Source organism: Lissotriton helveticus, chromosome 7 (assembly GCF_964261635.1).
Source record: "Lissotriton helveticus chromosome 7, aLisHel1.1, whole genome shotgun sequence".
NCBI lineage: Eukaryota > Metazoa > Chordata > Amphibia > Caudata > Salamandridae > Lissotriton > Lissotriton helveticus.
The window spans coordinates 1,282,730,094-1,282,746,625 of NC_136068.1; the positions used below are offsets into that span (position 1 = coordinate 1,282,730,094).

Genomic DNA, 16,532 nt, shown 5'->3' on the forward strand with positions numbered 1-16,532 from the left:
CCAGACCAGGTCTTACAGTCTGCTTTGGGTTTGGTACCAGTAAGTAGACAAGAGTATACCCCTTGCTCGATTTCCCAGTTTGGCACCTTTTCCATTGCTTCCTTTAATAAAAGTTTCTCCACTTCTTGCCTCAAGAGAGTTAGCTCGGTCTTCCATTGCTTCCTTTAATAAAAGTTTCTCCACTTCTTGCCTCAAGAGAGTTAGCTCGGTCTTGGTGTGGCCTCTTGATTTTGGTGGAATGGTCCGAGGTTCTTTTTTAGTAAACATTCTATGCAATACCCGTTGTGTGTATATGTTCAAAAACGACTTGCCAGCGGTGTTTTCCTCCTCTCCTTGACGAATCCCCTTATTAAGCCCCCCACAGGTGGCTTAGAGCTGCCAAGTAAGTTTGTTTTCGGACCCTCTGCTCTTTGGGGTTTGTCCTCCGCCCCTTGCTCTGCCTCGAAAAGAAAAACATAATATGTCTGGGACACCCTAGTTTAATGCACATAGCGTCTAAAGAGCTACTGCCACCCAAAAGATAGACATTTATTTTTCACCGGCCAGACATTATCGACATAGCCTCCACTGCCTAAAATGGCGGGGGCCATAGCAGGAGCAATAAATTCACCACCACCCCAGATGTCTGCATAGCTGCATTCCATCGAGATCAAGGATCACACAAACGGAGATAAGACTCTCCCCACCCTTCCAAGCAGAAACAAGGAATCACCAACATAGAAGCTGGACTAACTCACCTGCCCTCAAAAGAATAGGAAACTGATATCTCAAAAAAAAAAAAAAAAGACAACAACAGACAAAGGACTAAAAACAACCCTGACTTATCTACTCACTTGTGGCAGACATCTTGACCAGCCCAGACACTTCAGAAACTTCAAAGAGGTATTTTGTTTTATCACCCCACATCCATTAAACTAATCTCCTCTTATAGGCAGCGCACTTTATACAGCCATGTATTCACAACTCAGGTGATAGAGTGCCCTTACTGTAGTACTGTACTGCCTCCTGTAACCTGGTTACCTCTCATTGGGCACCAAACTCACTTTACACTTTACTACAAACTCACTTTACGCTTGACTACCTCATATTTTTCTGGCGTATTAACCTGACCTCTACACCAAAATCTTTTGCCTGCACGGCATCAGCATTACCAGTGCAGAAAGTGAAGCTGTCCCTCTAAGTCACATCACCAACAACTTTTCTTTTGTCGGCCTACGCCTCCTCCACCATGGAACGCACAGGCGAGCACACTTACAAAATTAACTACCCACCAGGGCTCTCCAAAAAAAACGCCAAACGTTACAAACACAACTTCCTGAAGGCTCACCCTGAAATACCGTGTGTGGACACCTACTTCTCTCAGAGCAATGGTGCCACGAGCACTGATATCATCTTCCACACTCTGCGTAGAGCACAGTGGAGGAGAGCGCTTCTCTCCATTCTCATTGGTTCCACCACCAGTAAAACCGCTCACAGCCTGACGCTCTCTATCACGCCATCCCAAGTTTTCCCCGGCAGAGCCACCATTACCATCTACAACAACGGGATCATTCTATTCCAAGCCACAGATAGGAATCTCGACCGACTCGACCACCTTTTCCCTACTTTCCTAATGCACATCACCAAAATGCGGTCCCCCACCTCGCACACACCAAGATGCTCCACACCCCCCAACTCCATGCCCCAACATAACGTAACCCCTGCACACCCCTCTCCCTCTGACGATTATCGTCCCCCCTCCCACATCGCACATTCCCCCACCCTCCCTTCCACCCATTCCACACCACACCACACCACCCCACTCCACCCCACACCCCGCACCCACTGTCGAAGATCACCTCATCCACTCCACCCCACACCCCGCACCCACTGTCGAAGATCACTTCACCCACTCAACTCCACCCCACTCCACTCCACTCCACCCCACTCTACTCCACTCCCCTCCCCTCCACTCCTCACCCCGCACTCATGGACGAAGATCGTACACCTTCCCACATCACACCTACCCCCACCCTACCTTCCACCCACTCCACTCCTCCTACGAATCTCGCGGTACCCACAACGGACCTGAGCATATCTCCCCTCCTCCGCAGCAGTTATCTCTCTCACCCTACCCCCCCCATTCTCACTCCTCACCCCCCACCCCCCCAACAAGACACACAGAGCCCACCACCCCCCCTCCACCCCCCCATACTCAGCCCCCACTACCTTCTTGACACCCCTATTGTCTTCAGTCTTCACTCTTCCCATAACTCTCCGGCGTCGCCCCCCAACGACGTCCCCGCCCTTACGTCCCAGCCGACCCATCCCTCACCCACACCCCTCGCCCACACCCTCTCTCACCCACCGAATACCACCCCTCCCCCTATTACCGCAGAACACTCCACAGACAATGGCACACCCCACCCCCCCGACCCCAGCTCGCAGTTCAGCTCCCTATTCAACAACCTGCCTACGGCCCTCACCTCCAACGCTAGCCCCTACTCACAGCTCGACCTGATTTTAGCAACGCTCCTACAAGTCAAAGACGAGGTCCACACCATCAAAGAACTCCTCCACACACACCCCAGACAACACCGACCTACAACCAACACCTCTGTGTCCAACAAAGGTCACACCCTCCGCACAGGCCCTCGCTTTCATCTCGCTCCATGGGTGAAACGGGTGGGCTCACACTCTCCGCGCTGGCCCACTATCCCCGACCGCAACAACGTCCACCGCCCCCGTCGCGCTCATAACTCCCTGACGGCTCATGACATAGACACCCTCCTCTGCTCATTTGGCCCTGGCCCGGTAAAGCGCACAACGCCCTCACAACTCCCCATACCCACAATTCTCTCGAATCCCATTAGGCACCCAACTCTAAGCAGCCGATGCGCCATCCCCAGCAATCTCAGAAAAATACCTCTCGCGCTAGAACACTCGACCACCCCTCTCACCCCCAGACTCAATTGCATCCTACTCAACTGCAGATCGGCCCAGAGGCATTCCTCCAACATTGCAGATCTCGTCACATCAATGGATCTTGACCTAGCCATTTTGACGGAAACATGGTTAACTGAAGCCTCCACACCTATCATGGACATATTAGTCCCCCCCAATTACCACATAATTAGACTTGACAGAACCGGCAAGACGGGCGGGGGAATCGCATGCATTTTCAGGAGCAACCTCTCGGTTGCTAAATTAACCTCCCCCTCCATCACGTCTTGCGAACTCATTTGTCTTGATATCTCCAGCGAGGGCAAACCAGTATGTGCTCTACATCTCATTTATCACCCGCCTAGGGACAACCTCATCTTCACCCAACAACTCATGGACACGATCTCATCCAACGCTGGTCGGCAGATCCCGCAAATCTACCTGGGTGACTTCAATCTCCACTGGAACGATCAGAAAGACGCAGTGGTGAATAGTCTCAAATCCTTCCTTGACGCGTTTAACCTCACTCAAATATGCAACAGCCCAACACACGACCAAGGCTCCATACTTGATCTCATCATCGCCAACGAAGACTCCACCCAATTAGGGGCAATCCAACCTTGTGATTGGTCAGACCACCACATTATCTCCTTCTTCATCAATGAAAAGGTTAAACCTGTCTCGGCGCAACCCACCAAATCTAAGATCTGGAAAAGGGACATGAAGAACCTTAACCCCAACTCCCTGCCTCCCCACCTCACCAATAGCCTCCTTCCCCCTCCTGGCACCTCTGATGTTCAATCACTGACTGACCACTACCTCGACTCTATGAACTCAATAATCAATGAAGCCGCCCCACTGCAACTAAAGAGAGTCTCCACCAAGATCTCGAACCCTTGGTATGATGGCAGACTCAACGAAGACAGGCGGGCTACGCGAATGGCAGAACGCACATGGAGATCAGTCCCCTCATCGCGGCATCGCAAAATACTTAAGAGCAAGAGAAATGCCTACTTTAGGAAAATAAAGCGCGCAAAATCTGATTTCTTCAGCCTCCAGCTGGACCAAGCAAACAACAGACCAAGAAAGCTGTTCGAACTAGTCAAAACTCAAACCAAGACGCAACCCCCTCTCTCAAACGACTCAACAAACATCATCCCACACTATGAAGACTTTTCTGCCTTCTTTAAGCTAAAGACCGACAACATAAGGAATGACCTCCTTAATGATGTGAGACGATACCCGAGCATCACCAAAGTGCCCAACGCCCAACCTAAAAATAACCCCTCCTGGTCGTCTTTCGAAACCTACTCTGAAGAAGCAATACACAAACTGCTCGGCTCCTTGAAGCCTTCTAATCACCTCACAGACCCATTACCTGCCAATGCTGTTAGAGACTTCATCCCCGTGCTTCTCCCACTCTGGACAAAAATCATTAACAGCTCCCTTCAGCAAGGTCTCATTCCAGACTCCCTCAAAGTGGGGCAAGTCACGCCCATACTCAAGAAACCGACAGCTGATCCGGCTGACTTAAACAACTACCACCCTATCACCAATATCCCCACTTTGGCCAAGCTGTTGGAAAAATGTGTGCAACTCCAACTAACAAAACACATTGATCAGTTCGAACTCCTCGACCCTCACCAATCAGGCTTCCGGGCGAAACACAGCACGGAGACGGCCATGACACACATAATTGATGACGCCCTCCAAATCCTGGATCGCAACGACTCCTGCCTCCTCATTCTCCTGGACCTCTCCTCAGCATTCGACACGGTCAAACATGAGAACCTATTAGAGCTCCTAAATACCAGAATGGGCTTATCCGGGACTGTACTCAAATGGTTCACTTCCTTCCTTCACAACCGATCCCAGAAGTTCAAGATTAACAACGTGCTGTCCTCTCCAGTGCCAGTAGATTTAGGCGTCCCACAAGGATCTTCCCTCTCACCCACGCTGTTCAACCTCATCATGGAACCACTCGCTACCCTGCTCCAGGCATCCAATGTACACTTCCACATGTATGCCGATGACACTCAACTATACCTAAAGGTACAATCCCCGGAAGATATCAAACTTCTGAACTGCACACTTAGGAACACCCAATCTTGGTTGGCCGACAATCACCTCAAACTAAATGCATTGAAAACTGAGTTCCTCCTGATATCACCCCCTGCGAAAATTACCACCACCCAAATATGGCTCAATCACCTAACAGCATTCAATGTCCAACCCACCATCGTGGACTCTGCGAAGTCCTTAGGCATCACACTTGACGCAAAGCTCAATATGCAACAGCACATTAGCAAAGCAACGAAAGGAGCTAACTTTCAAATTAACACTCTAAGGAAACTCAAACCCTTCCTCCCAGCCAAGGACTTCCAAACTGCTGTACAAGCACTAGTCATCCCCCGCATAGACTATGGAATTGTGGCCCTCAGCGGTCTCCCTCAAGCAACAACAGCACCCCTAAGAGCCTCCCTAAATGCGGCCGTGAGACTCATTTCGGGCTCAAGGAAACACTCTCATATAACACCTGACCTGAAATCGCTGAAATGGCTCCCCCTCGAAGCCAGAATACAATTGAAAATTGCAGTTATGACACACTCAGCCATACACCACAAGGCTCCCACCTACCTCACTCAAAAGCTGACTATATCAGGAGGTTCGAGATCCAATAGAAGTACTAAAAGTCTGCTCCTGAAACCTCGCAGATTCCGTAAGGAAAAAACCTACAAGCGCTCCTTCTCAGGAATGGCACCGAGGATCTGGAATGCACTCCCTCCTGAAACGAGGATTATCTCCTCCACTGTACTCTTCAAGAAAGAAGTGAAAGCCATCCTTATGGCCAAGTTTACATGATCCACACTGTTGCTGCTCAGAGTCTATGCACCGATCTTGTAACGTCGGATAATTAGTGATCCATTAACTTTCTGTTCATGACCTATTGACGTCTTTTGCAGTTGGATCATAGACCCTGCACCGTACTATAGTATTATCTTTTAAGTGTTAACTGGTATCCACTGATCTCCATGGCAGCTGGATCAGAGTCCCTCTGCACCACCCTATCCTAATGTCTATTTGAATGTTTAATATTATCTTTAGACCTGTGTTGTAGCTAGCTCAGACTCAGCACTGTCTTATATTTTTGTCTATTTGAGTGTTCTCTGCTACCTCATGATCTCTATTTTAGTTAGAGCAAAGACTCTACACCACCTTATTCTACTGTCTAGCTGAGTGTTTACCTGTATCTTATTGCACATGATTGTTATCCTATTATGCTACCGTGCACTATACTGTACCCAATTACTATGTCTACTCACCCTACTGTAAAGCGCTCTGATATCTGCTAAGATCTTGTTCGCGCTATATAAAACTTTGAATAAATAAATAAATAAATAATGCGGAGGACCACAGAAAAACAGAAATTGGAATTGATGAAAGATTCAATGTTGGAGATGTGATCAAAATAACTGTCAGTCAAGTTATAATATTCTAAATTGCTATTACAATACAAAACAATGCATAACTTTCAGTCCAACTAGTACACACAAAAGTAATAAGCCTCCATTATTTCCGTGACTACGTGCGCTCTTCACTTAGTTATAAATACCGCAACTTGTGCATGCTGCTGTGGACTGCACAGCGTGATGGGGTGGGGAGTTGGGAATAGACAGAATGGCCTTGTATGTGTCTTGTGCTGTAGTGGATAATCCGATGTAAATGGAACCACATGCGGTAGAATTGTGCATGACGAGGTGCCTGACCAGACCATACAAATGACAGCATATCCAATATGAGTTGTGTAGAGGAAGGCGTTCACAGTTGACTCACTTGACAGAGAGGGAGAAATCTCCAGGAGCGCTCTCACTCTCTCGGATGAGAAAAGCCCCATCGTGCCTCTGTTTGCCAAGCATTTCTTCGGCCTTCGCTCGTGGAATTTTACCAAAAAACCACCTAAAGGACAAAAAACAAATGAATGAAATGATGCTTCACTTTTCCATTTTCTCTGAACTCCATTCGTATCTTACAAAGTTTGTCAAATGGTTCTAGTCAGTTGATGCACAAGTTACTTACCTTCGGTAACGATAAATCTGTAAGAAACAGTAGTTAGTGTTAGATTCCTTACCTTAGAATATCCCCAGGCGTCAGGCTGGATCCGGAAAGTTTTCGTCAGCAGTACCCTTGCGCGTCGGTAGGCGTCGTCTGCGGCTCCGCGTCCGTCTTCGGCATCGTGATCGCCGGGATGACGTCGTTGGAGAACGTAGACGCCGCCCTAGCGCGCTGATGTCAGTTCTGTACATAGCTTTCAGCGCCAGGAACGAAGTGCCATGATAGAAACCGACACTGGTGCCATGAAACTAGGGCCCTGGAAGGGATGTCCATAACCCAAAATATCGGTTCGCAGAACGGGGAGGATGGGTGGGGCGGTAAGGAATCTAACACTAACTACTGTTTCTTACAGATATATCATTACCGAAGAAAGAAACAGGTTTGTGTTAGATTCCTTACCTTAGAATAGATACCCCAGCAATACCAACCCCAGTGGTGGGTCTGGGAACCAAGATCACACCAGAAAGTCCTGGAGAACAGAACGGCCGAAAAAACCATCTCTCCGGACTTGGCTGTCCAGGCACTAGTGCCTAGCAAACGGGTGCAGCAAAGCCCACGTAGCTGCCTGACAGATGTCATGCAAAGGGTCTCCCCGACCCAGGGCAATAGTACACGCTGTGGCCCAAGTGGAATGGGCGCGCAGCCCTACAGGAGGCTCCTTTTTCGCCAAGCAGTAGCAAACCTTTATGCAAAAGACGACCCACCGAGAGATGGTTTGCTTGTGCACCGCCCGTCCCTTCTTAGCGCCCATGTAATCCAACAAAGAGCTGGTCGTCCACCCGGTACTGGCGTGTGCGGTCTAGATAGAAGGAGAGCGCATGTTTTGGGTCCAGACGGTGGAGCCTCTCTTCCTCTTTCGAGGGATGCGGAGGCGGAAAGAAGGTGGGCAAGGTGATGGACTGCCCGATATGAAAGGCTGTAACCACCCTGGGCAGGAAAGAAGGACGAGTCCTCTGAACAACCTTGTCCGGATGGACAGAGAGGAAAGGAGGTTTAGAAGATAGAGCCTGGAGCTCACTCACTCTCCTGGCAGAGGTGATGGCAACCAGGAATGCAGTTTTAAGAGTCAGAAGACGAAGGGGACAGTTATGAAGTGAGTCAAAGGGAGCGCACATCAGATAAGTCAATACAAGTTTCAAGTCCCACTGAGGCATCACAAAGGGAACAGGAGGAAACATGTGTGTGATGCCTTTCAAGAATCTATTTACAACAGGGGACTTGAAAAGAGAAGGCTGATAAGGAAGCCTTAAGAAAGCTGAAATGGCCGAGAGGTAGCCTTTTATAGTGCCCAGAGCAGAGCCCTGCTGGGCAAGAGAGAGAAGGAAGAGGAGAACCTCAGAAAGAGGGGCAGAGAGTGGATCCACAGCCTTTGCTGTGCACCATGCCACAAATTTGTTCCACCGGCAGGCGTATACCGATTTTGTGGAGGGATGACTGGCTGCCAGAATCCCATCACAGACTTCAGGAGGCAAGTCAAATGGCCTCAACTGCCGCCGCTCAATCTCCACGCATGTAGGTGAAGACTGGACAGGCTCAGGTGGAGGACCGTCCCCTGCTGCTGCGACAGAAGGTCCTCTTGAAGAGGCAGACGAATCGGGGGATCGACTGAGATACTGAGTAGCTTGGGATACCAGTATCTTCGTGCCCAGTCTGGAGCCACAAGGATGACTTGGGCCCGGTCACACCTGATCTTCTTTAGCACTCTGGCAGAAGTGGTATAGGCGGAAAGGCGTACAACAGACCGCAGCTCCACTCGCGACAAAAAGCGTCTCCGAGCGAGTGCCGCCATGGAAATTCCAACGTGCAGAACTGATGACATTGCGCGTTCTCTTCACCACCGAAGAGATCTAACCAAGGCTCTCCCCACTGCAGAAAGAGACCTTGCGTCACGTCAGAGTTCAGATGCCATTCGTGATCCATCATGCACCGGCAGCAGAGTTTGTCCGCCCTGGCATTCAAGGAACCTGCCCGGTGTTGAACCACCAGGGCGATGCCCTGGTGTTCCAGTCATGTCCAGATGCGCAGAGCCTCCTGACAAAGGGTCCACACCCCACCCCGCCTAGTTTATTGCAGTACCACATGGCGGTGGTGTTGTCCGTGAACACCTGCACTACACTTCCCCGGACAGAGGGAAGGAATGCCTTCAGTGCAAGTCGGATCGCCCGCAGCTCCAGAAGGTTGATATGGAGCCAGGACTCTGTCGGAGACCAGAGGCCTCTGATCTCCGCCTCTCCCATGTGCCCCCCCCCATCCCAGGAGGGACGCGTCCGTCACTACTAAGTGCTTCGGTTGGGGTAGGGAGAGGGATCTGCCGCTGACCCAATCGCGGTTCGTGAGGCACCACTGCAACTGACTCGCAGTGCCCTCCGAGATCAGATGTGGTCGGACAGATTGCCCTGATGCTGTGCCCACTGAAACTTCAGGTCCCACTGCAGAGCCCGCATCCGCCACCTGGAGTGATGCACCAGAAGGATGCAGGAGGCCATCAGCCCCAGAAGCCGCAGCGTCAACCTGACCAAGACTCGGGATAAAGGCTGAAAGATCAGAATCAGAGCCTGAATATCCCAAACCCGCTGTTTGAAGGTGATAAACCCAAAACTGTCCAGAGTCCAGAACCGCTCCGATGAAAAGGAGTTTCTGAGAGGGGCACAGGTATGACTTCGGCACATTAATGGAGAAACACAGCGAGTGCAGGAGGTCGGCCGTGGTCTGGAGGTGGGAAACGACTGTTTGGTGCGAGCCCACCTTCAACAACCAGTCGTCAAGATAGGGGAAGACTGAAACCCCTGATCTGCGCAAATGAGCTGCAACCACCGCCATCACTTTCATGAACACCCTAGGGAAGCTGGTAAGGCCAAAGGGGAACATGGTAAACTGTAAGTGCTCTTGGCCTACCATGAACCGCAGGTAAGGCCGGTGGGCCGGCAGGACTGGGACGTGGAAATATGCGTCCTGCAAGTCCAACCCTACCATCCAGTCTCAAGGGTCCAGGGCAGCTAGGACATGAGCTAAAGTCAGCATCTTGAACTTCTCCTTCCGGAGGAAGCCGTTGACACTCCGTAGGTCCAAGATAGGACGTAGGCCGCCTTTGCCCTTTTTGGGTACCAGAAAGTAGTGGGAGTAGCAACCATGTCCTACTTCTGGCCCAGGAACGCGCTCGATGGCCCCCTTGGCCAAGAGGGCCATAACTTCCTCCTGCAGAAGTTGCAAGTGATCCCCCGACATTCGGTGGCACTGCGGTGGCATGGCTTGAGGGGTCGCCTAGACGGGGAGGGAGTAGCCCCTTCGGACGATTTGCAGCACCCACCTGTCCGACATGACGAAGCGCCAGTGGAGGAGGTGATGGCAAACCCTGCCCCCCCACTGGTGTTGAATGGGCCTGAAAGCTCGGACTAGGAAGGCTTTGAGGCAGATGCTGCGGGAGCGGATGTGGACTGGCCTTGCCGCTGTCCCCCGGCACCGCCACGGCGGTTACAGTGGCCGCGTTGAGGCTGGCAGCCTGTGGCTGGCAGGACGAGTGGGGGTGCCGCTTCCTTGGCCAGGAAAGGGGCGAAAAGCAGAAGTTTGCTGGTGCTGGCCAGACAGGCCCAAGAAGTAGGCCGTAGCCCTGGAGTCTTTGAAACGCTCAAGCGCACTGTATGCTTTGTCGCCAAAGAGGCGACGGCCATCGAAGGGCATGTCCATGAGAGTGGCCTGGACATCGCCTGAGAAATTGGCAGACCTCAGCCAGGCGTGGCGGCGAACCGCCACCGTCAGAGAAATCGCCCTTCCCAGCCAGTCCGTGGTATCCAGTCCACACCTGATGGAATAACGCACCGCATCCCGCCCCTTCGCAAGGGCTTGGGCGAGCCGTGCCCGGGTCTCCTCCGGGCAATGGAGCAGCACGTCCGCAACAGTGTCCCACAAGGAGTGGGTATAACGGCCCAAAAGGCAAGCGGTGTTGATAGACCGTAACCCCAAACTCAATGAGTAGAACAGTTTCTTCCCAAACTGATCAAACCTTTTGGATTCCCGATCCGGGGGAGCGGTCCGGAACGCGATCTGGGACGTAGAGGTCTGGATCACCAGGCTCTCGGTGTGGGGTGCACGGACATAAAGCTAGGGTCGCCCGGAGCCGGGCGGTGGCGTCGGGCCACGTTCCCATCCACAGGGGTCACTGTGGAGGGCTTGGACCAGGTGCCCAACAGAATGTCCGTGAGGGCCTCATTGAACGGCAGTAGAGGCTCCGAGGAGCTTACTGACGGTTTAAGCACCTCAGTGAGGAGATTAGTCCTCACGGCCGCCGCAGGGAGCTCAAGAGCCTTGGCTGCCCTGCGCAACACCACGCCATACGTAGCATTCTCCTCCGTAGCCACGGAGGGAGGAGAGATGAATCCAGTGTCGGGCGAAGTGTCCAAACCACTGGCCTCCCCTAGCTCATCTGCCCAGTCTTGGCTCAACTGGCACTGCTGTGCCAGAGGGTCCTCAGACCCCTCCCAGTCCTCCCCTTCATCCGTGTCCTGGTATACAGGCTGGAATGATGGAGCCGGGTCGTAGATAAAGGCCTCACCCATCGACCCCGGAGACGGCGTCGAGAGGCGCCGTTCAGACGTCGGACCCGGTCCGGGGTTGAAACTGGTGCAGACGTCGCCCGAGGGCGACGCCGGGAGCAACACCAGGGGGGCGGCCCCAGCGGAGGAGTAGTAAGGTCAACTGGCGTCGACCAGGACAAAGGCACGGATCCCACGGGGGCCAACGGTGTCAGGACCGAAGTCGACGATGGCGTCGGGACCGAAGCACCCACCGGCCCCCCAAAGCCTCCAGTCGGGTCTGCGGGGCCCGAAGGCGTGCCGGCAAGCCTCAATGGAGGGAAGCGAGTCCTCATGGCAATGAGGAAGTCACGACTCTCCTCCGGTGCCGCTCGCAGGCAAGGGACCGCAGGGTATGGGCCCACAGGCGGCACCTGTGGCTCAGACGGAGCCACGCGTGCGGAGTCGCCCGAACCCTCACCACGTCGTACGAGCGGTGTCAGAAGAGCGATGTCGCCTCTCCGACTTTCTTTTTTGAGTGCCTCAACTTACCGGAGGACTTGGAGCCCGACGAGTGATGACGATGACTCGACGAGCGACGACTGCGGCTTCGTAACCGGTCCCTCGACTTCCTCCTCGACCGGGACCTTAAGCGGCGCGGAGTCGACTGCCGGATCTCGAATAGCTTGCGGGACCGCTCCCGCCTAGCTATCGAGGTCAAGGCCCGGCAGTCGGGGCACGACTTGTCGTCGTGGTCGGCCCCTAGGCAGTAGAGACACCGACGGTAGAGGTCGGTCACCGACATCAGGCGGAGACAGGCTTCGCACGGCTTGAAGCCAGGCATCCCTACGGCACCAGGAGTTGAAGTCGACTCAAAAAGAGATCAAAAAAGTTAGTAAAAAAATGACTAGAGTACTGCTCTTACCGGATCTGCGTTTGCTGGCACAGAAAAAAGAACTGATATCAGTGCGCGAGGGCGGCGTCTAAGTACTCCGACGACATCATCCTGGCGATCACTACGCCGACGACATACGCGGAGCAGCAGAAGACGTCTACGGACTGCTGACGAAAACTTTCCGGATCCAACCTGACGCCTGGGAATACTCTAAGGTAAGGAATCTAACACTAACCTGTTTCTTTCAGACAAGAACCCCACAAGTCAAAAGACAAGACATTATGAGGAAAAGCTTTTTACTTGCAAGCAATCGAAAATCTTTTATATATCTCGGTCACTGAAATATGTGGACTATGGTTGACGCAAGTCGTTTTCTAAGGGCACTGGGCATTTTCATCTGTGGATTGTTTACCTATGGTCTCACAGGGCCACAACAGTGAAGTGCCTAGCCAAGTTACACTAGGCTCTCACACTAGCTAAATTGAGCAGAAAAGGCTTTCTTGAGAAGGAGGGGTTAAAATTTCAGATTTGGTAAGACACAATATAGAACATTAAAGAAATAAATGTCCAGCTAAGGCTTTACATTATGAAAAGAAAAAAGACGGAAAGTGAAAATAATAGCTAAGATAACAGTTAAAACAAAGATAAAAAACGAAAGCTAGTACAAGTACTTTCAGAGGCCGGGTTACTATTAAACATTTGTTTAGCTCTCTTTTTTTCACAAAAATAATATTGTCCCTATGGCTAAAGTTATCCTCGGGGAAGTCAACTCCGTGATTTTCAAGAGTGATTGGTTTGATTTTTGTTTCTAGGCCATAACAGATACATCTAGAGGCACGTGAATCCAAAGTAAAGACAGCGAAGTAAGCATGAATTCTAGTGTGCCTATTTGAAACCAGCATAGGTCTCGCCTGTGGGACCTATTTTCTTTGCATAGGGTTTTAGACATTTTGTACAGCACCCCGATGCTGTAAAGGATGGTAAAGGAGACCCACCGCCCGCCTGAAAAACAAAGATATAGGCACTATGACACTGTAGCAACGTCATTCTATAAATGTGTGCACTATGAACGATTGCATGCCTACAAAATGACACATTCTTGTTTACAGATGCGAGTTGTTGCACGCCTACACAATTACACAAACTTTTTTCTCTTTTTGTTTACAGATTCGAATCAGATCGGCAAATAATAAAAAGTTGCCCATAAGTGTTTTTTTATTCACCCAGCAGGAGGGAAGGCAAAGTGACAAGAGGGAGTGGATGGGGGAAGCAATAGAGTGCAGGTGGGCGAAGCAACACAGAGTGTGGGAAGTGGTTGAAGCAACATGGATGGGGCAAGAGGAGGTAAGAAAAAACAGAGGGTAGGGGAAAAAGTACACAACAAAGAGCAACGTGGAGTGTGGGGGATGAGGCTAGTAGCACACAGGCGAGAATTCAACAGTGGTAAGGACGGGCACAAAACAGCAGGGGAGAGGAACAAGTTACTTAGGGGAGAGGAACAAGTTACTTAGGGGAGAGGAACAAGTTACTTACCTTTGGTAATGATCTTTTTGAAGGAGACTATCTAAATGCAGATTCCTCACCTTATGAATATTCTTCAGGTGTCAGACTGAATCCAGAAACTTTTCAGCAGTACCTCTCTACTACAGCAGGTGGCACCATGCAGCTTTGCTCTGTTACTTTTTAGGGCTCGCCTGGCGTTGGAGCGCGAAGCGCTCCCGCCAGCGAGTTCTATAGCCGCCTTGCTCCCTGTCAAGGGAGTAGCAGCTGTGAACGAGCCCGACACAGAGCTGGGAACGAGCCGACCCAGGTCTGTGAACGAGCTTCAAGGTTGAGCAGCTTGTGCACGTTTGTTGGACGTCAGGCGCTGCAAGCCCGCCAGACGCCACAAGACCAATTATCCCAGCAGGAGTCTCCACTTCCTCAGGCGCTGCAACAATTATCACAGCATGAGACCCACTTATCACAGCATGTCAACAGGCGCCCCAGGCTGCTGGAGCACTCAACTATAATTAATGTGCAGTTGAGTGCTCCAGCAGCGTGGGGCGGCTCTCTGCATGCTGTGATAATTATCACTTTGGGGCCTCATGCTGTGATAATTACGGCGGCATGCTCTATTTGCAGCACTGAACATTTTCAAAGAAGGCGAAGCAGTGACATTCATTGAGACACTCACCCTCACGCCCTCACCCCCTCACCCCTCACACACCTCCTCACCCTCACACACCTCCTCACCCTCACACCCTCACCTTCACACCCCCTCACACACACCCTCACATACCCTTACCAGCACAGCAAAACACAACACAGCACAGCAAAACACAACACAGCACAGCACAGCAAAACACAACACAACACAGCAAAACACAACACAGCACAGCAAAACACAACACAGCACAGCACAGCAAAACACAACACAGCACAGCAAAACACAACACAACACAGCACAGCACAGCAAAACACAACACAGCACAGCAAAACACAGCACAGCACAACACAGCACAACAGAGCAAAACACAGCACAGCAAAACACAACACAGCACAGCAAAACACAACACAGCACAGCACAACGCAGCACAGCACAACGCAGCACAGCAAAACACAGCACAACACAGCAAAACACAGCACAACACAGCACAGCACAGCAAAACACAGCACAGCACAGGACAGCACAGCAAAGCACAGCACAGCAAAACACAGCACAGCACAACACAACACAGCACAGCAAAACACAGCACAGCAAAACACAGCACAGGACAGCACAGCAAAGCACAGCAAAACACAGCACAGCAAAACACAGCACAACACAACACAGCACAACACAGCACAGCACAGCACAACACAACACAGCAAAACACAGCACAGCACAACACAGCAAAACACAGCACAACACAGCACAACACAGCACAGCAAAGCACAGCACAGCAAAACACAACACAACACAGCACAGCAAAACACAACACAGCACAGTACAGCAAAACACAACACAGCACATCACAGCAAAACACAACACAACACAGCACAGCACAGCAAAACACAACACAGCACAGCACAGCAAAACACAACACAGCACAGCAAAACACAACACAGCACAGCACAGCACAACACAACACAGCACAACACAACACAACACAGCACAACACAACACAACACAGCACAACACAACACAACACAGCACAGCAAAACACAACACAACACAGCAAAGCACAGCACAGCACAACACAGCACAGCACAGCACAGCACAGCACAACACAACACAGCACAGCACAACACAGCCCAACCAAGCACAGCCCAACCAAGCACAGCCCAACCAAGCACAGCCCAACCAAGCACAGCCCAACCAAGCACAGCCCAACCAAGCACAGCCCAACCAAGCACAGCCCAACCAAGCACAGCCCAACCAAGCACAGCCCAACCAAGCACAGCCCAACCAAGCACAGCCCAACCAAGCACAGCCCAACCAAGCACAGCCCAACCAAGCACAGCCCAACCAAGCACAGCCCAACCAAGCACAGCCCAACCAAGCACAGCCCAACCAAGCACAGCCCAACCAAGCACAGCCCAACCAAGCACAGCCCAACCAAGCACAGCCCAACCAAGCACAGCCCAACCAAGCACAGCCCAACCAAGCACAGCCCAACCAAGCACAGCCCAACCAAGCACAGCCCAACCAAGCACAGCCCAACCAAGCACAGCCCAACCAAGCACAGCCCAACCAAGCACAGCCCAACCAAGCACAGCCCAACCAAGCACAGCCCAACCAAGCACAGCCCAACCAAGCACAGCCCAACCAAGCACAGCCCAACCAAGCACAGCCCAACCAAGCACAGCCCAACCAAGCACAGCCCAACCAAGCACAGCCCAACCAAGCACAGCCCAACCAAGCACAGCCCAACCAAGCACAGCCCAACCAAGCACAGCCCAACCAAGCACAGCCCAACCAAGCACAGCCCAACCAAGCACAGCCCAACCAAGCACAGCCCAACCAAGCACAGCCCAACCAAGCACAGCCCAACCAAGCACAGCCCAACCAAGCACAGCCCAACCAAGCACAGCCCAACCAAGCACAGCCCAACCAAGCACAGCCCAACCAA

At 51.7% G+C, this 16,532-nt stretch overlaps 1 protein-coding gene across 2 annotated transcripts in view; it reads right to left on the minus strand.

Moving 5' to 3' along the window:
* Positions 1-16,532, minus strand: part of GRB2 (growth factor receptor bound protein 2) — a 260,087-nt gene that overhangs the window by 67,494 nt on the left and 176,061 nt on the right. For both annotated transcript variants that reach the window (XM_078654511.1, XM_078654512.1), the window contains exon 4: positions 6,757-6,879. In XM_078654511.1, coding sequence (XP_078510637.1) covers positions 6,757-6,879 — 123 coding nt within the window. The remainder of the gene's footprint in view (positions 1-6,756; positions 6,880-16,532) is intronic.